Genomic DNA, 26,268 nt, shown 5'->3' on the forward strand with positions numbered 1-26,268 from the left:
CATGATATAATATTGTGTATTCCACATGACATTACACTGTAATAACATGACATATAGAATATTGTGCATTACACGACATTATACAAATAACATGATATAATATTGTGTATTCCACATGACATTGCAATAATATGACATAGCATTGTGTACTCCACATGACATTACACAGTAATAACATGACATAATATTATGTATTCCACATGACATTACACTGTAATAACATGACATACAGAATATTGTGTATTCCAATGACATCACACTGTAATAACATGATATACAGAATATTGTGCATTTCACATGACATTTCACTGTAATAACATGACATAATATTGTGTATTCCACATGACATCACAATGTAATAACATGATATACAGAATATTGTGCATTTCACATGACATTACACTGTAATAACATGACATACAGAATATTACTTGCATTCCACATGACATTACACTGTAATAACATGACATACAGAATATTGTGCATTCCAATGACATCACACTGTAATAACACGATATACAGAATATTGTGCATTTCACATGACATTTCACTGTAAAAACATGACATACTTCAATATTGTGTATTGCACATGACATTACACTGTAATAACATGACATACAAAATATTGTGTATTCCACATGACATTACACTGTACATCGGTCCAGGCATCTCCAAGAAACGGCTCTGGACGGACGGACGGGTGGACGGATGGAACCCAATCCATAAGTCCCCGTCCTGGACTTCGTCCGGCGGGGACTAATGACAGACAATAGGCAGGTTCAACTGGTTGGCAGGTATGCACACGTGCACCCATATGCACGCATGCACACATGCACACACACACACACACAGTTATCAACAGACAGCCACTGCACCATGCCTAGACTATAACTGAACCTTGCAGTTAAGTAGAGTTGAAAATCAATTAACCCTCAGATACAACTAAATGTACTTGATTGTGTGGTCAGTGACATATAATTTTCATCCCAATTTCCCCATTCAATTCACCACATTTTCACTTCACCCCACTGTCAACTCACCCCACTGTCAACTCACCCCAATTTCAGTGCATCGGATTTCTGGTTTGATTGTTTGTTATATTTTTCAGTATGTGTTAACAATAAAAGTTTGGTTTTCCAACCAAAACATGGGAAGGATAAACCAAACTAGAAAGTTAGTATATTGGATGTACAAACAGTGTATGGTGTTTTGTATGTGACGTAGTATCGTAATACTTGCCCAGGTCCCATGTAAATCATAATGCAGATCTACAAATTACTTTCCTATGTGATCATCGCGTCCAGTATGCAACCGTCAATATAACGCTACATTGGAACGCATGCGTACTGTATACTTTAATCAGTAGGTGGAAACAATAGTAAACATGAATTTACACAGTGTCTCGTACATTTTATTAAGACAATAAAAATGCGCAACTCTGGATGCCTATTCCGCCTGGGGTCGCTCATGCCACACTTGATCTAGGGTTAGCTTCCCCTGGAAGCCCTGTACTAAGACTAATTAAAATGCAACTTGTATCAGAATGGGTATACTTTTTGCATAAAATTGGTATCACAACACTTTGGGTTCCAAAGTTGGTGAGGAGCCTCCCCGTAATGTTACCCATGGAGTTACCCCCATTCTTGAATGTGCTTCGGTTCATACCTGTACAAATCACTGTTTTATCAGTTCTGTTAATACCATATATGTCATCTCTACATGCATGGTCATACATTTGGGTCACTAAGATATGGCATTGTAACACAGTAACCTATGCAGGGCATAGGGTTGATAATAACTACATAGGAATTATAATCTGGAATTAACACAGCAAGGTGGTATGTACATATTCAGATTTAATTAATAAACACTGCATTCCGACAATAAACATGTGTTACTGTTAATAACTGTTATACTGGTCTGACAATATTCTCCATTTTTTTACATTCCAATATTGTGATAATGAATGGCATGCCCACTTTTAAATAACAGATCATAAAATACAACCATGCATATACACGACATACAAGCCTACCGTTGCAAGGTTTTGTGATGTATGACATTGACAAAATATAAACGTTACATACAACCATGGATCATTGGATGTACATCAAAGGGAGAAAACTTACAACAAAGTTCAGATAACATGCGGAAAACTGCGATTGAAATCTACACTTACCTACTTAATGCGTTTTTTCCTGCAATGAAATTTCACTTTAATCCTCTATCCGCGTAATCAACGTGAAAAATTCTCTACAAATGGCTTTGTTTTGACTTTGTACTCACGAGCCCTGAAAGACCTGTTTGCAAACCGCCATGTTGAATAGTGACATCATCGTTGCTATAGTGACGAGACGCACACATGTATAGCGCCCTCTTTTGTTTCTTCACAAAATCAATACTTGCTTTACTATAGTCTATAGACAGAACTTTGCAGTTTCTTCTCCACTCAGTGTCAGGTCTATGCTTGTTAGTTACAAAACATTGTATAGGCCTAAACAAGAACCAAAACCGCCACACTTTTCTAGACTTATCCGGAGTACTTTCAGTTTACTTATTCAAAAAATACTACCATCCACTCCCATCGTGCGATTATGTCATTTTGTTAGTCTTAATAGCATTTAATGAATACAGGAGTGCAGATAAGACATTGTTAATCACTCAAATTTCATTTTTGTCTTAATTTGCATATTTTGGAATATATAATTAGTAATGTGTGGAAACTAAAATTTGTGCAAATCACTAAAACGAGTATTGCTATCAGAAAAGTTTGATTCAATATTTATCAATTGAAATTTTGAACATAAATATTATGGTTATATTTCTATGTCAAACAGAGATTACAATGTTTAGAAAAGGGAATAGAATTTGTCCAGCAAAAGCATTTATAGTGTGTGACTATTACAATGGACTTCCATCTGTCCGTAATATGTCATTTCTCAGACTTGTAATATCCGATTTCTTTCAAAACTGGCACAAAGGTGACATGTCATATGGAAAATATGCATGTCATTCTTTTTTTCGACATATGCAAATATGACCAAATGGCGGCCATATTTGTAATCAAAAATCTATATTTACTGCATAATTAAATAAAAAAACTAGGTTTCTTTTGAAACCCGACCTTGAGCGATTACAAATATTACCATTCATGAATACATAGCTGGGGCAACTCCCATGAACCATGTGGGGAGGGTCTGCTAGAAAATCTGTATGTCATAAGGTATGATATAGGGTATATACTTTTCTGGGCCAGAGGATTTTGGAATACCCTACCCATCTAGACTGGTTGATTTTATTTTAATTGTAGCTCAAAATGATTATACAATTTTCAAAATAATTCTTACAATTGCTAAAAGTAAGATTTCATTTCTCAAAAAAATAATTCTTTTGATCAGTTTTTAGGTATTACATCATATGAATTACTGCCTGCATGTATTATAGACCTGTATAGTATGTATTTTGAGTGATACAGTTGGTATAAGGAAGGGTCATACCCTTTTTAGGGTGTGTATTATGACAACAGTTTGGGTTTTGGGGGTTTCAACATAACCTCCCTATGTCATTTCACAAAGAGTTGCCCACCTCATCCCGGGATACATGGTCATGTGAACAACATTAATGAAAGTGGTTTATTTTGCCAATACTAGTTCAAAGAAGCACACTTAACATAAATTTTCTTTGACGGCCCTGCTATTAAATTCTATCTTAATGATAATAATAATAATGATGATGATAATAATAATAATGATAATAATAATAACATATAATAATTAATCACTAATAAGTAATACGTACTAATATATAATAAATACTAATATATAATAAATACTAATATATAATAAATACTAATATATAATAAGTACTAATATATAATAAATAAACACATAATTAGGCACCAATGACAATTAATTTCTAATTCTCCTTTCATAATTAATTGCACTTGAATTTGAAATAGTATTGGTATTATGGATTACTCTCATTATACATGTTCATATGACATCATTAAATGAAGTTATTTAGAAAATAAATTAAAAATCAAGAGGACAACTCTGTGTTAAATGATACTAGGAGGCTTTGCTGGGATCACCAAGCCCTTACTGTTGTCATACTACATACCCAAAAATGGAGACACTTTCTAATACCAACTTTATAGCACAAAATAGATACTGTACAGATCTATGATAGATACACACAGTCAGTTTGTATGATGAAATAGCTAAACACTGACCAAATTAATTGTCTTCTTGAAAATGAAATCTCACTTTTAAGAAATGTAACAACTTTTTGAAAATTAAAGAATTATTCTAAGCTGCAATTGAAGCAAAATCTATCGGTCCAGTTGAGCAAGGTTTTCCAAAGTCTTCCAGCCCACAAAAGTATACACTGTTTTCTAGCAGACCTTCCCCATGTGGTCACCTATGGGAGTTGCCATAGCTCTGCAAATAATAATTTTAGATTCTCTGAAATAGGCCAAAAATACACATTATGATAACACATACAAATTCTACCCACTTTGTACAACTTTAATCAAAGCTATGTCATATTAATCAATTTGATAGTGTAAAAATGCTTTCGCTTGACTTATTCTTGATCGTTTTTTCAGGGAGAAACAGTAAGACAATAAGAAATCAATTAATTGTACAGTTTATGCAAATTTACAAATGCAGTTCTTTCTTTAGAGCAGTTTCCCAAACCTGTGCAAGTGTACCTTAGTCAAGATTTCCTTTCTTCCTTTCACCCGTTTCATAAAAAATTATTGTCTCCAAATTAGAACCTTGAAAATTTGATGTCAGCCATATGGGAGCACTTTGGTAAATGTAATTTATATTTGATGTATTTCTTCATTATTTATCAATAAAACATAACATAAACAAAACTGTATTAATAAAATTTGCATGCAAGTTTATTTTCAGGAAGCCAGGCTCGACAAAGATGGACAAATGATAAGATAAGAAGACCCAAGACTGATTGATGTATTTGATTACTACGATACTGAGGTGTATTTTACAGTTATGTTATCTTTTGAAGTGTAATTTATATATCAAATTGTATTTTCAAGTTATTTTATTAGTAGAACTGGAGGTTGGAGGAGTTTAGAAGAACAGAAAAACAGTTTCAGACATCAGCACCAAGTAAGTTTAGGAGTTTTTTTTAGTATGTATGCCTGCATGAATGATTGCTCTTTTAACTCACCCCCATCCCCACCCCACCCCTTCCAACATACATACATTAAAAACATTACTTTCTGCATCTCCGGCAACAATCATCATATTCGCGTCATCATCTACCTCGCATCTCGGTCCGTTGTCGTCGCTGCGCGTGATCACATATTACATTTTGACATATACATACAGCACCCCATTGATTTTCTGTTATCCCATTTCAGTATGTCTGGTTTGTTACTGTGGCTTTTGGTTTTCTCTGACAAGATGGGTCTCTATGGTTGATTAGTTTGTCAGTTGGTTGGCAATGGTTGGTTGGTTGGTTGGCAATGTTTCATTAGTTGTTTGGTTGGCAATGGTTGGTTTGTTGGTTTGTTGGTTGGAAATGGTTGGTTATTGGTTGGCAATGGTTAATTGGTTGGTTGGCAATGGTTTGTTGGCAATGGTTCGTTGGTTAGTTGGCAATGGTTCGTTGGTTAGTCCTTTTGTTGGTTATATTTTTCATTTGTTGTTCATGGTCTTTCTCTCATAACAAACACACATACACCTCACAAACTTCCGCAGTTTTGCCGCCGTCTCAATTTCCGCCTTGTCTCCGCCTTTATTCGCTGCGAGTACACATTCAACAGTTACATTACACCAATAAATTCAAGTCCCCATCCCTTTTAACTTTCTGTATGTTTGGTTTAGAGTTATAATGGCACATTCCATTATAACTCTATTCATAATTTACAGTCAAGCATTATGTGCATGTGTGTTACCCCTCCCCATGAAAATAAAGAAAAACGTTGAATCAGGTGTCCGCTTGTATGGTGAGTCGAATTGGCGACAATGAGTTGCGTTGGCTGCAATGATACCCCTAGCACTGACTAGATAATATGGATTTTAGAGTAATCAATTTTGAATGCTGCCCAAATTCCACCGAGCTCATAGAACTATCAATCAATTATATCAATCAATCAATCAACCCATCAATTTTTATTGCATAACAACATGCCATAGCAAGCATGGTAAAGCATACCAAAATAACATACAGAAATAAAGTGAATTTGATACTATTTACATCAACAAGAAATTTTCCAAGATAAAATTTATGTAATAAAATTAAATTAAAAATGATACTCTTCAAAATTCAGGGGACCATATTGCCAGAATTACCATACGAGTATGACTACATTCTCAGTCTAAATAATTGTTGGCATAATGACCAAGAGAAAGTACTATCATATCTGGCTGTGTATTTCAAGGCAAATATCTATTACATTGTATGTCTGCAAAATATCAAATATACATCACCTACACCTAACAGCTATGAATGGTAAGTGTTATCTATAAATTCTTTACTAACTTTTTGTTCTTCATCTACAATTGATTTGTAATGTCAATAAGTTGAATTGGATCAATTAGAAAATACATTACAAACAAAGCCTGTCAAACACTTATCCATGCTATCTTGTCAGCCAAGCTGGATTATGGAAACGCACTCCTTTATGGTCTCCCTGATAACTCTATTGCTCTGCTTCAACATACTCAGAACACTGCTGCCAGAATAGTCACTCGGTCTAAGAAATTCACTCATATCACACCAACTCTCCGTGACCTACATTGGTTGCCTGTTCACTTCAGGATTGAATTTAAGATCCTTCTGACTTACAAAGCTCAAAACAATAAAGCCCCTGGATATATCTCAGAATTAATCAAGGAATATAAACCACAACGCTCCCTTCGATCAGCTAAAAAAAGCCTGTTTGTCCAGCGTACATTTAACAACAAAACCTATGGTGGTCGCGCCTTTACAATCTGTGCTCCAAAGCTTTGGAATGACCTACCACAGGATATACACCAGTCCACAAGCCTGGCTGGAAATCTTCAAAAAACGACTGAAACATCATATGTTTATGCGAGCATTCTGTGTAAATTGAACACCATCTAGCGCCTTTGAACAATTTGACTTTTTGGAATTTGGCGCTATATAAATTTTTATGATGATGATGATGATGATGATGATGATGATGATGATGATGATGAATAATGCAGATGAAAAATGATGTAGCCTCAAATATTCATCTGAAAGTTATTGATACAGTGACAAATTTTCATAAGTCTTCATCAAAGACAGTCGCCAGTATTTCAACTTACTATGTTAATGCTGAATTTTTTATGACAAATATGATCAAAATTTTGTCATCATTGGCAAGGTCACCAAAAAAGCAATGTCAAGGTCTTGAAGCTCATTATAAATAACACTGATTAAGTAACTTAATTTAGATTTCTATGTATTAAACTACTAGTACAGTCTGAGTTAGTGCACAAAATGTCAAATTTGACAATAAATATGGCTGCCATTCAACCATTATTGCCAATGTCAAAGTAGCCTGCATATGTGGATTACTGTTTGTGACATTTGTGGCAGGCTTGGTTGAAATTGGTCTATCATCTCTGCTGTGTACTATGCACTATAATTTTGGGCTCTTTGACCTTGAAGACAGAGGTCGAGGTCAAAGGTCATGGTCTCAGAAAGACCATTATTGATAATATGGATATGGATAATGTAACACTCAAATTGGGTCACTATTAAACTTCAATAGTTTAAATAGCAGGCAAAATGTGAAGTTTTACAACACTTTAATTAATGCTGTTTGACCTTGAGGATGCATTATAAAGCTTGCCATTGACTGAGAGGGGAAGGGACTCCCATAGAAATGTGTGTGCCATCCAAATGGGTCACTTTTTCATGAAAAAAATTCCTAAACATGGGTCAACTTTTTGTCTTAAAGTTCCCTAAGGCAACAAAGTTGGTCCCAACAAAATAATGATTGTACTTAAAATATGGCTCTATGGCTATTGACTAGCCCCTGGTAATAGCACTACTACAAGAAATGTGGAAATTGAATACTAGCACTCGGTAATAGCACTATTGTAAGAAATGTGGGAATTGAATACTAGCACCCGGTAACAGCACTATTGGCACCCGGTAATAGCACTATTGTAAGAAATGTGGGAATTGAATACTAGCACCCGGTAACAGCACTATTGTAAGAAATGTGGGAATTGAATACTAGCACCCGGTAATAGCACTATTGTAAGAAATGTGGGAATTGAATACTAGCACCCGGTAATAGCACTATTGTAAGAAATGTGGGAATTGAATACTAGCACCTGGTAATAGCACTATTGTAAGAAATGTGGGAATTGAATACTAGCACCCGGTAATAGCACTATTGTAAGAAATGTGGGAATTGAATACTAGCACCCGGTAATAGCACTATTGTAAGAAATGTGGGAATTGAATACTAGCACCCGGTAATAGCACTATTGTAAGAAATGTGGGAATTGAATACTAGCACCCGGTAATAGCACTATTGTAAGAAATGTGGGAATTGAATACTAGCACCCGGTAATAGCACTATTGTAAGAAATGTTGGAATTGAATACTAGCACCCGGTAATAGCACTATTGTAAGAAATGTGGGAATTGAATACTAGCACCCGGTAATAGCACTATTGTAAGAAATGTGGGAATTGAATACTAGCACCCAGCAATAGCACTATTGCAAGAAATGTTGGAATTGAATCCAACTTTTACCAATTTTCAGAATGTTGAATTCTCCAACAGATTTCCTCCACAAATTCCTAACATTGTTGAAAAAAAGGTTTGCCCTTATAGCCAGATCTATAGATGCCATGTGATGGAGTCGGTATTATCTCCTTTTCACTACGGTACTTGGCTGACTATCTTTAAACTATAAAACAATAATAAATATGATGTGTACACCTCATAACCAAATGTCCTGTTTGCAAATGTACTGCCCCATTATAGTGAGATTGGGGATTACAACATGAGATTTCCATCCAAGGGTTATTGTCCAATGTATTAAAGGGGATAAATTAAAGGGCAAGTTACTACTAATGGAAATAAAGGCATTTTGTATATAAACACTGTAATCTGAAGTCACTTCATGATTTTACATCACTTATGTTATGCACAGTTGCCTAGAAATACACATTTGAAACTTTCTCCTTATTCACTGTTCACGTTAGCTCCTTGTGATGAGCAAGCATTGCCTCATGGGAGTCCTACTCAATAGCAATTAATACATGAAAATAATGAAACTGAGTCTATGTCTCTATAACATTTTGTAGGTACATGTGCAGTTGGGGTAATTTTTGGTGCATGCTCATGTAGGGAGGTGTCCAGAGCACTCTATAATACTATGCAACTACTATACAAGTAATTGAATTGCAGAATCCATACTTGGTGTTCAGTCATACATGCATGTATATACATGAAGTGTAGCTAAAAATAGAATGGATTTACTAGCATATTGCACATATAATTGTTCCATGTATATGATTTAATAAAAGGGTGATCAAAGTAATAATTCAAACATATTCTATATAATTTCAAATAATCAAAATGCTATTTAAATGATTTGTTAATTTAAACTAAAATTTACAAATTTAAAACTTGCACAAATGTCATTCTTGGTGTGTGTTTTTCTTCAAGATTAGATAAATATCTTTTATCGATTCCTGTAAATGACAAAGTTGATTCAAGTTTGTGTATTACAGATAACAAGATGTAAATATTTTAAATGGGAAAATTAGATATTTATTTCCCAAATATTTCTTCTTTCAGCCAAGGAAAACACAAGTGACCTAAGGGGCCTTGTCAAGAGTCTGAAGATGATCAGTGACAAAACTCTTGGTTCATGAGTATTTTCCTTTTGATTGAAGAATTTTTAGCACTTCATCCAGTGACATAGACACGGATGGTCTAGACAGAACGATCGGGTATATCTACATTTTCTGTTTGAACACAATAACTTGGTTTGTACATTGTCTATAAATACATGTAAATAAGATGCAATTGTACAAATAGCCATTGTTGATTATATGGATAGCCGAATGCGTCCCTGGAAAGTTGACAGACTCAAAAATCATTTTGCATCATAAAATGTACAAAACGTAAAACATATATTTTGTACAAAACATATCATTTTTTTGATCAGACAACCACAACACATTCACTGAAAACTGTTAAAACACCAACAATTATAGTGGTCATCATTATCCATAAGCAGTACAGAAACAGGTTGAAATCATGATTACCACTGAGGGTACTGAGTTTTGGGTGTGGACCATAAAATCAATTTAATTATATATATTGTGTAACAAAACAAAACAACAAAAATACATTCATCCACAGGTGATGCAATACTGTTCACAGTGTACAATATTATGTTGTACAAATAAAAGTAAGTTTGTACCTAACAAAACATTTTTTTAAACATTCCAAGGGACCGGTCAGTTACTTCGGCCTGGGGGGGGGGGGTCACCCTGTTTTTGAAATTGGCAGTGGGGGTCATGCTGTTTTGAAAATTGTGGATGGGGGGGGGGGGTCATTGTGTTTTAGATTGTGATGGAAGAAAAAAATCCTTTCTTCAATGGCATATAGCCTTATATGAAATGTGGTACATGTCAATATTTGTTCTTGTCCCTGTTTCTTACATGATTTCTTTAATATTACATATTAGTTTAAACCTAACTATACATATTCATATACATGTACCGGTATTACCTACCTACCACACTAGTTACAGAACATGTCATGTAAATGCTTGGCTGTTTCACAATCAATGCTTCACTTAAATTGCAGTTTGGGGCAAAAGTGAACTTGAAGGTTTCATAATGGTAATTTTCATAGATAGTTTATAAATGAAAAAAAAATTGTTCTACTCGTCATGTTATTGACACTACAAATTACCACATCTCATCAGATTCCAGTTTCTATTATACACTAGGTATGACCACCTAAACATACCGGTGACTTTACTATACATGCAATATTAATGCCCCTATACTAATGTTACATGTCCATTTAATGTGATATGGGAAACTCATTTAAAATGTACATTTATGTTAGCTTTTCGAAGCTTGGAAATATTACCTCAAAGGTTATGAATAACCTAAACATTGCCTTAGTATCTCAAGCAAAAAACTGATCTATAAATTATAATACACGTACCATTTGTCGGATCAGTAGATGTTTACACTCACGGCATAATGCGTTAATTTGGGCAAATAGTGAGTTTGTTCTAACAAGCTACTAATTAATGCAAAGCTGATAAACTCAGATAAGACATTGATATCAGGTAGGAAATAGAAAAAAACAGTGAGAGGAAACAGTATTTAAAACTTTATTTGAAATATACCGAAAATAATATTAGAAATCCGGAAAATCGCGAGTACAAAATTGATTATTTGTCCTTTACCCTGTGGTATCGGAGAGCAAATAGACCGTTAGCGCTCGGCAAATTCAAACGTAGTTGGTCATTCAATTGGTGACACAGTGGCATGTTAATTGTTACTGTGGTCGTGCTATTGAACTGTGACATAAGGAAGTTATTATTTTCTTTGTTCTACCATACACATTGTCTAAATTTATAAACTTGGGCTATTTTATAATTTTAGACCGCTATTTAGAAAGCTGTAGTGGTGATTATTTAAAAAGTGATATTTTCACTTGCATTTAGCTGTGTTTATCATCTCCTATGGGAGCTACACTAGTTACAGTCTTTTTGTACGTAGACACTTTCCACTGGGGTATATCATATACGTAAACACTTTCCACTGGGGTATATCATATACGTAGACACTTTCCACTGGGGTATATCATATATGTAGACACTTTCCACTGGGGTATATCATATACGTAGACACTTTCCACTGGGGTATATCATATACGTAGACACTTTCCACTGGGGTATATCATATACGTAGACACTTTCCACTGGGGTATATCATATACGTAGACACTTTCCACTGGGGTATATCATATACGTAGACACTTTCCACTGGGGTATATCATATACGTAGACACTTTCCACTGGGGTATATCATATACGTAGACACTTTCCACTGGGGTATATCATATACGTAAACACTTTCGTAATGGCGACAAACAATACTTTGGCCATGTGTATTGACATCTACAAGACTATGTAGCAATGTACCAGTTCAGTTCACACCCCGTCTTTGGAGATAGTTAAGTATTTGTCGTTATTGTCGTTAATGGTCACCGACTTTTTTCTTTTATAGAGTTTCCTTTTGTTTTTAATCTCGGCTTAAACGTTTGATGGTTGGCAGATTTTTTTTAAGTGGGCAGCCGAAAATTTAAATGGACAGCCCGCCTCGTGGAGAACACGTTGCCTACCTGTAAACCGAAAGGGGTCGCTACGGAGTCTGCGCATTAAATAACACAATACATACTATAGCTATACTTTTTCAAGGGCTATAAAAAACTGAAGAGCAGGTAAAGTACCTGTACACAACTAATTTTACCTGCTCTCCAGTTTTTTTTATAGCCCTTGAGACTGTCTGTGCACAGTCAAAACGTCGGGATTCAAATAAAGCAGAAGTTTTAACCAGACTTGGACTTGTCCTTTTATTCAAACTCAAGTTATGCCATACTCAAGTCCATCTGTGTTGAAAAGTTTGTCCTACCATATCACTGTAGTTGGACTGATACTTGTTTGTACTACGAAGTCATCTATAGCTATAGTTATTTTCAACACCATAGGACGGGGTGTGCAAACGAATCGTTGTCAAGTAAGGGGGTCGTTATGTGGGCTTGCGTAGACCATCTGAAAAACAAAACTGTACACAACTAAACATTTCTAAGTAGAAAAATGAAAATAGTCACACTCTGAGGTTGTGGCTAGACTTCAGTTTGTAGTAGTAGTGCCGAACTGTAGCGTTGCGTTGTCAAGTACGGGGATCATGGTACCGAATCGACCAGGGTAATGATCGTAGTTTTCGCTGCGTAGATCATCTGAAAAATACAAAACTGAACACAACTAAAATGTTCTAAGTAGAAACTTGGTTGTGCTTTAATATAATAGAATATTGAACGAAAAACATAAGAAAAAGCAAACTCTAATCATTGTAGTGGTACCAAAACGATAAGGGTAGTGGTCCCGAAATGACCAGGGTACTGGTACCGAATCGTCCAGGGTAACAAAAAAGTGGTACCGAATCGACCAGGGTACTGCTGGTACCGAATCGTCCAGGGTAACAAAAAAGTGGTACCGAATCGACCAGGGTACTGCTGGTACCGAATCGTCCAGGGTAACAAAAAAGTGGTACCGAATCGACCAGGGTACTGCTGGTACCGAATCGTCCAGGGTAACAAAAAAGTGGTACCGAATCGACCAGGGTACTGCTGGTACCGAATCATCCAGGGTAACAAAAAAGTGGTACCGAATTGACCAGGGCCGAATCGGTCTGGTCCCGAATCGTCTAGAAAGCTATTAATACTATCTGTAGTAGTAGTAGTCTTGCTTGCTGCTAGACGTTCGGCTTTCCTTCGATACTATAAGCGAACGAAATTTGCAGTGAGGGCTTGCCCGAACATGTTCCATCCTCGATAGCGATGTTCGGTCGTGTGTCGTATTTTATCGGAAGAACATCCGAGGTCTAGCAGATAGACTAGTACTAGTAGCAGGATTCGTGTCATGATTTAGGAAAACACCATTAGAACGTCTCCCAGTGTCGAGCACTGTTTATTAACAACTAAACACTCATACTCAAAAAGTGAAAAATAGAGTAGGTTACACTTTAATATTAGTCCTATAATATGACTACTATGAGAAAAAGCAGTCTTACCTTAAATGCAGCAAAAAAACATTCATTTTACACCTTGCGTAAGGTTTATATGATCGGTTCCGTACGCCTATCAGTGTCACATGTATCAGTACCACCACAGGCACTCGAATCAATGTGTAGAAAAAAAAATATGTATGTAATTTGTAAATAAGACTTATTTACATACATATTTTTTTTTCAAAATCATACACATTGATTTGAGTGCCTGTTAGTATCACACTAGTATCAGCGGTGCATGCCAATATCCAGTGACAACTTTTCCAAAATTATTTGTTATCTGATTTGAAGCGTATACTAGTAATAGACCATTGGATGGAGCATGGAAGTATAAGTTTAACTAAGTTATACTTCCATGGATGGAGGGTTTCTGAATCACGTGATCATCTATTGCATATATGCATAGCAGATACGACCTTTAGCATTGACGAGATGTCATGTGTTTTGGTGGTGAGGTCAATCTGAGGTCAAAGTTGAATAGCTCCCATGATGCTTTCTTAGTGCAAAATGTCGTCGGCAGATGCGAGAGAGGTTGATATGCTTGGGATACATATGACAGATGTGGCGCCAGATATGCAAGATTTAGCCCAATATGACCAGATAACAGTGGTAAGCTCTTGTTTTTCCTTTCAGATAAACAATTTTAGAGAAAATTTTGGAAAATGTAATTTTCAATCCTACAGCGTAGTCTGTCTTCAGTCGATCGTACGGCTTGTTTTGAAAATTCCGCTCGTCGCTTTGATGTACCCGTGTTTCGTGACGCTCGCGTAAATTATGTTGATTATTGATATACTCTTATTAGCGATTTTGAATTTCGATGACGAGTCGTGCACTTGTTCTGCCACGACGTTTCAAAGGGCTTGGTCAAACTGTCCTGTATCGTGTATTCATAAGCGTGATTTTCTGATGACAACATTTAGCGTCAACGCGCAACGTCACATTCCGTGTTTGTTTTTGTGATACGACTCTTACAAGAATGATTTTTCGAATCAAAAAATGTTATTTCAATCGTTACGGCTGAATAATAATACAGTTGGAAAATCGATGTAAGATTAGTACTAAAACACCAAATCAGCTGTTGAATTCGAAAATCTGGACTCAGTGGTAATAATTCATAGATTGCTTTCTCCTTAATTGTGCGAGATTGCTTTCTCCTTAATCGTGCGAGATAAGAATCATCAAATATTGTTGATCAGTATCCCACTGTCTTTGTGTATGTTACGTAATCACTGAAATACATGTAGTGTGCATGCAAATTTGGAAAAGACGCACCGGAGTGGGATTTTAACGCGTCCCAGGGACGCATCAGAAAAAAAGTGACCACAACCTGTGATTGAAACTCATGTCAAAAAGTGACGTCGTACTCGTTCCATCTATTATTATATTCTTGGTGAAAACTCTGGATATACAAACAGTTGTTATGGTAAGGTTGTAATTTGCTAATATGTATCCAGCATGAATATATTGCAAAATAACTCATAACTTGTTTGTATAGATATGTCTATTTTCAGTTATTGCCCTATTTGTAAATGTATATGATACATTATGTCTATGAATGTTCTCAATCATCAAGGTATGAAGAAAATAAAGAAGTAATTATAATCTATCCTACCCGACTTACTGTTGTTTTGAATGGCAACAGTTTCATGTCTTATCCTGGACGCTTCCTCAGGCCGACTGGTGATCTGATGACAGATGGTTTGTGACAAGGAATTTTACTGATCACTTGAGGCCAAAGTTAGTTCATTCTAAAGACAAACCCCTTAGGGAAAAACAAAGTAACATTGTTTACGCAATACAGTGTAAAGAGGAGGGCTGCCAGGAATTGTATATTGGTGAAACAAAACAAACTCTGAACAAACAAATGTATCAACACAGAAGAGCGACTTCATCTGGTGTGGGGAACTTGGCAGTGTATACACACCTCAACAGTATGAATTACTCCTTTGACAATAAGGGTGTAGTTATATTGGACAAAGAACACAGGTGGTTTGAAAGAGGGGTAAAGGTGGCTGTATATGTTAAATGTGAGGAGCCTTCTCTTAATAGGGTAGGGGGACTATGTCATAACTTGGCAGGCACATACAACACTGTGATCAGTAAAATTCCTCAACGGTTTTCATCATCACATGACAATCTTACTCTGTCAGGTGTCACAAACCATCTGTCATCAGATCATTAGTCGGCCTGACGAAGCATCCAGGATAGGACGTGAAACTGTTGTCATTCAAAACAACAGCTAGTCCAGTAGGATAGATTATAATTACTTCATTATTATATTATACATTATTCAACTATTCTCGTTCTTAGGGCTGTTTGTTTGTGACATGATGATTCCTTTAGTGGTTTGCAAATTAGGTGTAAACATGTGTCTTTTTTTTTGGTCAAAATTTTATAATTCCAAAACTACATGTGTACTGAGCAGATTGGGCTGAAATTTACTGGGAATGCATCTTGAGATGTGTAGATTAAGGTGTATTCACAACATGATGATCCCATCAGCAGTATGCCTCATTGAGTGATATGCAAATAGTAAACATTACGTTATACTACTGAGCAAACACGCCCTTTGATTGGATGATAAAGTTAAGTCTGACATGGAAACAACCGCATTACAGTTATCAGAGAGGTGTGTGATACAATGCTGAACAGTATAATGCGGAAGTGATTTTATTTTTAAATGAAACAGCATTTTTAGACATTCAAAAATGAATTCGTAGTCGCAGGTGACGTATAAATATGTTACTTGCCAAATACAGTTCCACATCTTGCTGCTCAAGGTAATTTTGCCGATATAACAGCTTGCCTCCAGTTCTCCGTTCTTACCTCTCGCAGCAAGGTATTTGGCAAATAACATATACTTATTCATACAACATTAGTGGAAATAAAGAAATAATACTCAAAAAGGAGCTTGATGAGAGGCAAATTAGTACAGTTTGTCAAGTCTTTTTACTTTTATGTTTCAGACTGTGATACTACTTGTTGTTGTAGTTGTAACCATTCTTACTGTTGGTCTATATGTGCTAAAAAGGATCAAGAGACAAGGTAAGTGATGTTGGTTGAAATGTAGGTCATTACATATCCCCCGAGTCATTGCTGTTTTCAGTGTAGCAAAACAGGCCATTCTTCGAATGCTATAAACAAAGAGTTAAACTTTTGCCTACAAGTGTCAAAGATTCACCCATCACTAGGGCTGAACTGTATGTACTCATGAATTTTCATTAATATTCATGACGTTCAATATTCCTGATCACAGAGTGGTCGAGTGTGCGACATAGTACTACAATGTCACTGTCCTGCTGACATAGTGCTGACTGATTAGTGAACTTGTATTTTGATTCAGCCAAATTAAAGGATCGCATTGCACCATAGACCCTCCAGCTATGGTTGCACCATGTAACAGTCAATAGGTAATGCCGCCTGTGTTCAGAAAGGTCAACCAGAGGTAAAAATGCGAGCTTATATACTTTTGTAAACAAAATTCGTAACATATTTGCAAGAATATACATGTACATTTTTTGTACATGTACATGTAAATGTAGCTGCAAACTCCAGAAGTTGACAGTTACTTCCTGTTTTTACTGATAACATAAGCAGAGGAGGTTGGAATGGGTGCAGAGCATGATAGGTAAAAAACAACTGTGATAGCTCATTACGCTGTGAGCCTCTATTGTGTACACTTCGATCAGAGGAGACAGGAGGGGATGCAGAGCATGATGGGTAAACAAAAACTGCGATAGCTCATTACACTGTGAGCCTCTATTGTGTACGCTTCGATCAGAGGAGACGGGAGGGGATGCAGAGCATGATGGGTAAACAAAAACTGCAATAGCTCATGATGGGTAAAAAACAACTGTGATAGCTCATTACACTGTGAGCCTCTATTGTGTACACTTTGATGATGTGGTACGTTTACAGTGGTGGCTGGCTCAATACTCACCAGCCATATTTTGGGATATTTTCAATTCATGATTTTAGATACTATTAAAGCGAAAATCTTGACTGATATTTCTCCCTCTGTGCTACAAGAATAAATTTTGGAATTATTGATAGGAATACTGATTTCTCAGTGATTTCGTGAAGAATACTTGACCCTGAGGTCGTAAATTTCAGCCTGGTTTTTCACCCATTTGTTGTTTTGCCTAAAATTTATTCTTGTGTACTTTAAATGGCTATAGTTAGAAAAAGATTTTCGGTAGAAAACGGGTAATTTGATCCGAGTCGAAGGTGATCTCGTTTGACAAGCGATGTGACAAGGCAAACAGGCAAGTTTCTCACAACTTGCTCAACTACTTGATCACTGTTCACACCCAATTTCACATGTTTGAGATATTTTCAAGTAACATGTAACTTGTAAATTTGATATTACCCAGTAATAGTGAAACCTGAATGAAGGCAACTTGCGGAAGCAGGTCATATTTTTGTGTGCAGTGTCGTGAGTTCAGCGAATATGGTCATGCTGCCTCAACTTTATTCACTTAGTCTGACTAAAATGGTAGATGTGTAAATACAATGTATGTCTACCTTCCAAAATACATGTACAAACATTTGCTCAATGTAAATAAATACAAATGAATTACAACTTGAATTCGGCCTTTGTATTATCAAGTTATCTATTGCCACAAATTGTGCGAGTCTCTCAGTTTCGCATATTTTAATCTGTTGTCTGGTGACATAGCAAAATGTGCTCAGGCTACTGTACATAAATTGTGGTAATGTATGATGGGGTATTTTTGGTAATTTATGCCCAAATCATGTGTGTGGTCAAAATATGGAAAATAGACCAAGCCTCGCCTAGCCTGCAAAGAATTTCACGACAATGTATCAATAATGGTGACCTATACATTGACCTCTATATAATTAGTGTACAGTGAGGGCACGCCATTCAACAAAATCTTGACAATTTTCCTGTAAACTTGTGTTGGGACAGAAGGAAGTTCAAAACGCACATGCCATATCCCGGGTATGTAGGGATCACGAAAGCCGAGTGAAGTCGAGGATGGCAAGCTTTCCTGTGCTGAGAATAGGAGGCGTGGCGGGCATTTCAACAACATTTTTGATTTTTGATAACTAACTTTCATTGGGATTTGACAAATCACAGATATAGAGCTAAATTTCTTGCATAAATCATGAAATTTCTTGCGGAAGGCATTCAGTTTAAAGGTGATTCAAAATGCTCACATTCACTATCGCTAATTTGCTAGACGACATGTTTGTGAAATGCATTCTGGTTTTAAAACTTTTCAAAAGCGTCTGCAAACACCTTAAAATGACCCTTTTTCAGTCACTTCCCTTCGGATTTACTTCGAGAGTTTTCGGGTATTTCCGGTCCTACCTAGACCACGGGATTTTATGACGTCATAAAGAGACATGGATAGCACGTAGCCTATGGCGAGCGTAGTCACTAGGTGAACAAAACTCAACAGCATTGTGAAAAAATACATTGCTAGTGGTTGTAACAGACATCAGTAAACAAAAACTACACTCTACATGTCTTATTAACCAACATTTACCGATATTTCCTCACACTTTCTGACTAATTGGCAGTGTCTGTGGGTATAAATGCTAAAATATGATCTCCCCATATTATGGCAAAATAAATCAAAAACGGCTAGACTAGATATATATAAACACTTGTAATGTCGCGTGTTTCACACTCATTGACTTCTATTTATCTGATTTTTTATTATTTGCCGACAAGAAGCATTACGATACCGTGGTGACGTTTGACGGCATCCCCGGGCCAAGGACGGCATATTTTAGCCCAATCGTACTCGCGTCGCCTTTTGAACAGTGCATTTAGCAACAAAGTAAACATATTTCATCTCGAATAAATATACTAGCTATTAGAATACCAATGGGAAACTTCAAGAAGGCGTATCGGGACATGTGCCACAATATATTTGTTGGTCCCATAATACACTAATTGATTCGATTTGCTCCGAGCATATGGAAGTACGCTCCGAGTCATTGCATCATGTACATGTAAATGGAATTGTGACCGACCTAATTTTGTTGTCCATATATAAAATGAGACTGACCTGCAAATTTTTCACAGTTTTCGTTGTGGTCTTGTATTGCCACATGTTTGGCTTGTGAACACAAGTTTACATCTATTATTGTCTAGGGCGTAATACTCTAGTCCGAGTCTGAAACCCATATAAAACCTAAGAAACTCGCATTCGGATCGGACAGAACAGAAGTAGGTCTCATCGACTTGTTGGGGACTCGAATTATTGCTTGTTTTTATCACGGTATACAGGTGATTATTATATATCGGTAGAGGGGTAGTGTTGTCAAGTTTTGTGCAGTCACCGCGGCCGCGGCAGTAAGCTCATACTAGGCCGCCGATCAAAGCTGAAGCAGTGTATGTACAATGTACGTATGGAATCGGGAGAGCACAGCGCAAATTCGTGTCGGGTTAAATTTATCCACGTGTTGATGTAATCCATATTTATCAATCAGATATATTGTAAAATTCTTCAAGTCGTACAGAAATAACGTCTCTAAAACAAACCCTGAGAAACGGGACCGGACGTGGCTAGCCAAGTATCTAGTTGCAGGCTTTCTTTCATAACCATGTGCTGGGGTCACGACCTTGATTGCCGACGTCAATATTGTCCAATCGTATTTGATATCATGAACACATCGCGATATTTGATTTGTTGGTTTCCTAAACTGTACACTTCGAATACCATGATTCGTTACAGAATTCTTCTAATGAATATTAAATAGGCTTGTTGCATTAAATTAAGTGATATCGCAACAAGGGAAACCATACAAGTTTTCTTCCAGACGAGTTGCTAAAGTCATGTAAATGACAACACTAAACTCACGAAATTTCCTCAATTCTTTACAATTTTATTGCTGATGATATGGCAATCTAATAGCTAGTATATTTATTCAAGATAAATATGTTTACTTTGTTGCTAAATGCGCCGTTCAAAAGGCGACATCAGTGAGTATAGTCGAGTATAGTGGGCTATAATATGCTGTCGACGCCATGCCTGTCGAAGATATTGTAATGCTTCTCCTCGGCAAATAATAAAAAAAATCAGATAAATAAATTGAAACACGCGAGCGACATTACAAGTGTTTATGTATATCTACACTGTAGTCTAGCCGTTTTGATTTATTTTGCCATAATATGGGGAGATCATATTTTAGCATTTATACCCACAGACACTGCCAATTAGTCAGAAAGTGTGAGTAAATATCGGTAAATGTTGGTTAATAAGACATGTAGAATGTAGTTTTTGTTTACTGATGTCTGTTACAACCACTAGCAATGTATTTTTTCACAATGCTGTTGAGTTTTGTTCACCTAGTGACTACGCTCGCCATAGGCTACGTGCTATCCATGTCTCTTTATGACGTCATAAAATCCCGTGGTCTAGGTAGGACCGGAAATACCCGAAAACTCTCGAAGTAAATCCGAAGGGAAGTGACTGAAACAGGGTCATTTTAAGGTGTTTGCAGACGCTTTTGAAAAGTTTTAAAACCAGAATGCATTTCACAAACATGTCGTCTAGCAAATTAGCGATAGTGAATGTGAGCATTTTGAATCACCTTTAAATCTGGTGATATTTTGAGTGACTGACGTGAAAGGCATGTGAAGGGGAAAATGTTCACAACTTCGATCCATAATATGACAATCCCAAAATATAAGCTAGTATTTCTGAATATATTAAAGCTTTAAACATAAAATAGGCCTTGGAGGTCTCAATTTTCTATCATACAAATTTGTAATACATGATGACATTGTACATAAATTTTTTTAACAAGTTTTAAAGATGTTAGCTATTATTTCTTTAATGTCTGTTCCATGTGACCACATCAGTCATATTATATACAATGTATGTCTCTACATGTATGTAATGTACCAATAAGTTCCATATGCATTTCAATGTATCTACATGTATGTGTGTATTGTATATACAAATGTATATATAAATATGTATGTGTATCACGTGTATAAGCATGGGAGTACACCTCTCAGTAGTCTTATAAACTAAGATCAGAGCAGTGCTTGCATATAGGGTAAGTGGACCCCTTCTCTGTCCTGCAAAGAGACAGCAGTGAATCCTGGGCTTACCACAGATGCTGGTATAATTACCGTACCGTATGGTTAATTATTATCAACAATTGACTATTTAAGCAATAAACCACCCCCTGGGGATGGTATACCAAGAGGTTTTGACCAGTGAACGAAATATATGCACGAGCGATAGCGAGTGCATATATTGAGTTCACTGGTCAAAACCGAGTGGTATACCTTCCCCAGGGGTGGTTTATCGCTATTATATTATACCAGTATATTGAAAATATCGGAAACAAGATAAGAAATAACGTTTTCTCGTTTCATATGCGCCTCTGTGTCTAATTTGCATAACAATAACGCTGCTTTTCAAGACAGCTGATCTTGGCCTCAATGTGAACGTCGTGCAGCGACTGGATTTATTTTATCTGCTCGTCGTTTCTAGGGATAATCTGTACATTGATCGGCTCATTAAAAGTGCACAGTGATGAATAAACAACCTGTTTGACTCAAGGTATAAACTTGAAGTGGTTTATTGAATACAGCGTGCTTCGATCGTTCCCGGCTGAATTCGCGACTCGGTGAAATGATGATAGACAGGTTGATATTTACAATGTATTTATATTACTGGAAGTTACGTCAGTAGATTTTCGGGTTTGAGGATTTCCCTCTCGGATTGATGACTGATACTCTAGGACAGGATCCCAGACAAATTTCTATTTAGATTAATGGTAAGTCGGCCAGTGTAACCTCTTTCACTTGCTTCATTTTTATGACAGGACAGGACAGCTCACCAATGTTTCCACTCCAGCCGCGCCGCGCCGAGGCTGGGCTGGGACCGATCTCGTGCATGCCTAGCGCTATAGCGCCTTGACCTTAGTACATGTAGTAGGCGATGGTTTGAACAAATACGCGATGACTGGGTTGCTCTCGAAATTTCCTTCATAATTTCTCATAAAATATTGTCTCATTGAGAGAAAATCCTCCTCTGACAATTCGAAGAGTTCACTATCAGTATCACGGCGGACTACAACTCAACGCTCATAGACGAACAAAATTTGGACGCGTGCCAGCAGTGCATTATCGTACCAGCAGTGCATTATCACTCGTTTTAGACGCGCTAGTTCGATGTCTAGACCAATCAGATCCCTCGATTTCCACCATCAATATACTGGTATAATATAATTAGTAATTTTATCTTGTGTCAACAAAAGTACTAGTGGCGAATAATAAATAAATAATATCCCGGTATTTCTCATTCATGCTTAGTGTTCAATACTCATTCGGAATACCGGGAGATTATAGATAAATATTAGTTAGTGGTTTAGAGATGTTTCAGTGACTAATCTCAAAATTCATTTACAAACTGATTCCACAGTTATGGGACAGAGTCCAGGCTCTTCACAACCAAAGCCAAGATTTAGAAAAAGAGACAAAGTCATATTTTATGGGAGAAGAATGCTTCGTAAAGTAAGTTGATTTGTTTGAGTACAAATAGTAAAAATAATATATATAACTATTTTTTATTAACTATTTATATAGATTTTTGTGATATGCTGTTTTTCCTGGTCAAAAAAGATAAAGCTTTGGCAAATTTATACAATGCATAATTTAATAGATGTTCTTATCATGGATTGACTGCAGTACTCTATCACAGCATCTAAAATCTTTTTAGAATGCTGTTGATTTTGTGTTGGCATTTGACCCACTTGATTCCATAAAATACAACCCAATATGCAGATTAGGGAAGATAAGGGAGAAAAGAAGTACAACAACTGTTGATCAAGTCAATATCAGGACCAATAACAAGTATATGTTATTTATTGATATCTATAGATCAAGTCAATATCAGGACCAATAACAAGTACATGTTATTTATTGATATCTATAGATCAAGTCAATATCAGGACCAATAACAAGTATATGTTATTTATTGATATCTATAGGTCAAGTCAATATCAGGACCAATAACAAGTACCAGAAGTCGACTAAAGAAGAAACAAAGATTGCTTCTAGGAGATATCAAAAGGTGATGACTTACATGTATAGTTTTTCACAGAGATGTAGTAGAGGAGAATGACCTCAGTGAAAAGTAATTTTGAACTAGATTTAAACTGAATGTGCATATCCATTTTCGTCGTGATACGATCCCCCATACCCGACCCAATTTTTATTGTTGTAGGCATGTTCCATGTCCAACAAGCAGACACAACATATCTAAGTCTGTTTGATTTAGGTTCACAAGTGTTGTTGCGTGATCAGAGTAGTGATAATTCCTTAAAACCCAATCATAGCGGGGACGATGTCATTCTCAATGCATCTTCCTTTGTCAATCACTGTTACTCCTGACAATCTCCCATCTCTAGATAGTAACATAGGGGTTACGAATACCAATAATAAACCAGCTGGTAATCAAGAGTAATGGAACAAAGTAAAAGACAATGGTATAAAGAAATTAAATCTGTTTCAGACAAATGTCTTCAATGGATTACCATTCCATCTCATTCTTTGTTGTGTCGTAATTGCCAGTTTGATTCTCTCAGTATGATTCTAGTCATCACAAGGATAGTATCAATCTGTTCTATCATGACATTACCCAAGCTTTATCAAATGCATCAAGGGCATGTTTTAACAATAGAAATGGCAACTATTTTACCTCAGTTCCTGGCTGGAATGATTATGTGAAGGAAATGCATACAGTGCAAAAAATGCCTATAGATAAGTTGTGGGTAGGTACAGTCAAACATGCTCAAGCGGCCACCTTGATAGAGCGGCCACTTGCTCATAGCAGCCGCCTCTGTGTACTCCAGACGGCATTTCAATAGATACGTCATTGGATATAATGGCCACTCCTTTGATGCGGCCAGCGGCCACTCTCTGGTGGACCTCAGTGTTATCCGACCCTTTGTGTAATGGCCACGACGCCCCAATAAACTTTCACTGTGGTTCACTTCTTTGTACTTTTTGATAATTTTGTCACTGCGTATTGTCCACTTATAACAAAAGATGTTAGCACATTGCTCTGTGTGTACAGTGTACTGGTGAAGATTGACAAGCCGATGAAACCACTATGAAAGGGCTACTATGATCACAAAGAAAATCCTACAATACAATCAGGAGTTTGAAAGACATGAAACGAAATGTAATTCTTTAGCCGGTACATGGCCGGTATGAGTGATTACATGTATGTGTTGTATGAACTATGTAACCAACAAGTGTAATCGTAGTCGTAGCGAGTGACTAGTCGGTATGAGTGATTACATGTATGTGTTGTATGAACTACGTAACCAACAAGTGTAATCGTAGTCATAGTGAGTGACTAGCTGGTATGAGTGATTACATGTACGTGTTGTATGAACTACGTAACCAACAAGTGTAATCGTAGTCGTAGCGAGTGACTAGGCGGTATGACGTATATTGCAAAGATAACATCAGGAATTCATACACAAGTGAACAAAAACATACAAAAATGTATGCAAATATATCTAACAACAAGACCACGCCCATAGCAACAGTCAGATGATAGAATATATCGCAAAGATAGCAACATGGTTGGATAGGCAACTGGATAGTCATTCAGCAAATTAACACCTATTGTTAGCATGTATTAGCATATGGATAAACATTTTAAAAAACTGTACAGTTGTGCTACAACGCCATTAGCGGTATTTGTATTATTTAATTTTCATGTGACCTTTTTATTAGTATGTGCATATTTGACCCTGAACTCTACCCTATCATGATTATTCCTTGTCAAGACATAGTTGAACTGTTTCTGGACAATTCTCACTAAATACGTCATCTTTCACCTTGTCCATCTCCTTCGCCATTTATGTACAATATAACCATGGGGACCAACGGATGTTACATGTACATGTATACTAACCAATTGATCTATTGTCATTCTTTGAGACTTTTCATAATTCTTCATTATTCAATTTATTGTAGACTATTACATTTACGCAAAGATGCAGAACCAGTATTGCAAGAAAAGGAACCTCCACCAGCTGTTTTGGAAGCTGATTGGAGAGAACTACAACAATCTGATCTAACAATACCCCCAGAAGTTATCTATATGTTGAAGAGTGTCAGGTAAGCAAGTCATAAAAGGCAATACTGTGTGTGTGTTTCTGTCTCTGTCTGTCTGTCCATATGCCTGTCTGTGTGTCAATTTTTCTGTGTATATATTGATGCTTGCATACATGCATGTGTATGTGCCTGTGTGTTCATTTCAGCTCAACACTAAGTTAGCATTGGGGTAGCTACATTGTTGTAACTTGGTAAGTGTTTACACCATGCTAGCACTAGTAATACTTAACTCAGGAAAAAGACCATGCCCATAGCAACTGCCAAATGATGTTTTACATTGCAAAGATAACATTAGGGATTGATAGACAATTCA

General features: G+C 36.5%; 2 protein-coding genes across 7 annotated transcripts in view; one reads left to right on the forward strand and one right to left on the reverse strand.

Moving 5' to 3' along the window:
* The window catches only part of LOC144440983 (uncharacterized), a 44,558-nt gene extending 42,246 nt beyond the window's left edge, over positions 1-2,312 (reverse strand). For 2 of the 3 annotated variants that reach the window (XM_078130480.1, XM_078130478.1), the window contains exon 1: positions 2,180-2,312. The gene's annotated coding sequence lies outside the window, so the exon portion shown is untranslated. The remainder of the gene's footprint in view (positions 1-2,179) is intronic. The other variant, XM_078130479.1, reaches the window with a different exon arrangement.
* Positions 2,313-14,306: 11,994 nt separating this feature from the next.
* Positions 14,307-26,268, forward strand: part of LOC144441174 (patatin-like phospholipase domain-containing protein 7) — a 108,666-nt gene continuing 96,704 nt past the window's right edge. For all 4 annotated transcript variants that reach the window (XM_078130718.1, XM_078130719.1, XM_078130721.1 and 1 more), the window contains exons 1-5: positions 14,307-14,437; positions 16,795-16,873; positions 23,245-23,336; positions 23,813-23,895; positions 25,815-25,958. In XM_078130718.1, coding sequence (XP_077986844.1) covers positions 14,336-14,437; positions 16,795-16,873; positions 23,245-23,336; positions 23,813-23,895; positions 25,815-25,958 — 500 coding nt within the window. In that variant the 5' untranslated portion in view covers positions 14,307-14,335. The remainder of the gene's footprint in view (positions 14,438-16,794; positions 16,874-23,244; positions 23,337-23,812; positions 23,896-25,814; positions 25,959-26,268) is intronic.

This window comes from Glandiceps talaboti, chromosome 10 (assembly GCF_964340395.1).
Source record: "Glandiceps talaboti chromosome 10, keGlaTala1.1, whole genome shotgun sequence".
NCBI classification, from domain to species: domain Eukaryota; kingdom Metazoa; phylum Hemichordata; class Enteropneusta; family Spengelidae; genus Glandiceps; species Glandiceps talaboti.